This window comes from Tripterygium wilfordii, chromosome 9 (genome assembly GCF_013401445.1).
Source record: "Tripterygium wilfordii isolate XIE 37 chromosome 9, ASM1340144v1, whole genome shotgun sequence".
Classification (NCBI taxonomy): Eukaryota; Viridiplantae; Streptophyta; class Magnoliopsida; order Celastrales; family Celastraceae; genus Tripterygium; species Tripterygium wilfordii.
The window spans coordinates 8,901,875-8,903,021 of record NC_052240.1 but is presented as its reverse complement, the minus strand read 5'-3'; the positions used below and the strand labels follow the sequence as shown (position 1 = coordinate 8,903,021).

General features: G+C 40.2%; 1 protein-coding gene across 1 annotated transcript; it reads left to right on the top strand.

Moving 5' to 3' along the window:
* Positions 1 to 341: 341 nt before the first annotated feature.
* Positions 342 to 913, top strand: LOC120005981. The gene is made up of 2 exons (XM_038855859.1): positions 342 to 690; positions 888 to 913. The coding sequence occupies exons 1-2, from the start codon at positions 342 to 344 to the stop codon at positions 911 to 913; spliced, it is 375 nt and encodes a 124-aa protein (XP_038711787.1).
* The last annotated feature ends 234 nt before the right edge of the window (positions 914 to 1,147 follow it).

The window sequence follows — 1,147 nt, the reverse complement described above, 5'->3', positions numbered from 1 at the left end:
CTGATGCATTTTAAATGTTTTAAATTTCAGATGTCGTTTTCTCCACTTATTTCCATATTGAATGAAAACAAACTATCTGGACCGAATTATGTTGACTGGAAACGAAACTTGGACATAGTGCTCACCTCAGGTGGGTACAAGTATGTTCTGATCGAGGATTGTCTTGAGTTGGGCCTTGACCCAATAGATGAGAACAGATTGGCTCGGCAAAAATGGATCAATGCCAATGACATGGCTAAGTGCTATATCTTAGCGTCTTTATCGCCAGTCTTGCAGAAACAACATGAGAGCATGCAGATAGCTGGAGAGGCCCTACAAGGCAGCAAGCGATAAAGAAGTTGATGAACGCCAAGCAGGCCGAGGGTACTCCCATGAGAGAGCATATGCTCAAGGTCATGGAGTACCTCTATGAAGCCTTGGATCTTGGTGCTGAAATCGATGGACAAACGCAGGTGGATATGGTCTTGGAGACCCTGTCAAGCTCATTCTCCCAGTTCAAGTTGAACTTCAACATGAACAAGATGGAGATGTCTTTTCCAATGCTTATGAAGGAACTTCAATCCGCTAAGCAGATAATGGGAAAGGAGAAGCAGGTCCATTTTGTTAAGGTTTCTAATTCTGGGCCCAAAAAGCTTAAGAATAAGAGGAAGCAAGCCACTGCTGCCAAAGGCCCAAAGATAAAGAAAAAGGGCAAGGTTGTGAAGGGGAAAGGCAAATGCTTTCATTGCAACCAGAAAGGGCACTGGAAAAGTGATTGCCCAAAGCTTCTAGCAAAGAAACAGATTGAGGGTAATATTCTATTTATTGAGGCTTGTTTAGTGGTTGATTCTACTGTATCCTGGATTGTAGACTCTGGAGCCACTAATCATGTTTGCAATTCATTGTAGGGGTTTTAGGAAACCAGGAAACTTAATAAAGGAGAAATCACTTTGAGGACTACTTCAGGAGTCATAGTAGAAGCTACTAAAGTAGGAATAGTTAATTTATATTTTGGATGCAATAAGATTTTAACATTGAACGATTGCCTTTATGTTCCAGATATTAGACGAAATTTAATTTCAGTTTCAAGTTTAATGTCAGAAGGGTATCATTTATCTTTCCTTTCTAATGTTACAATTAGTAGATATGGAAAGGAAATATGCTCTGG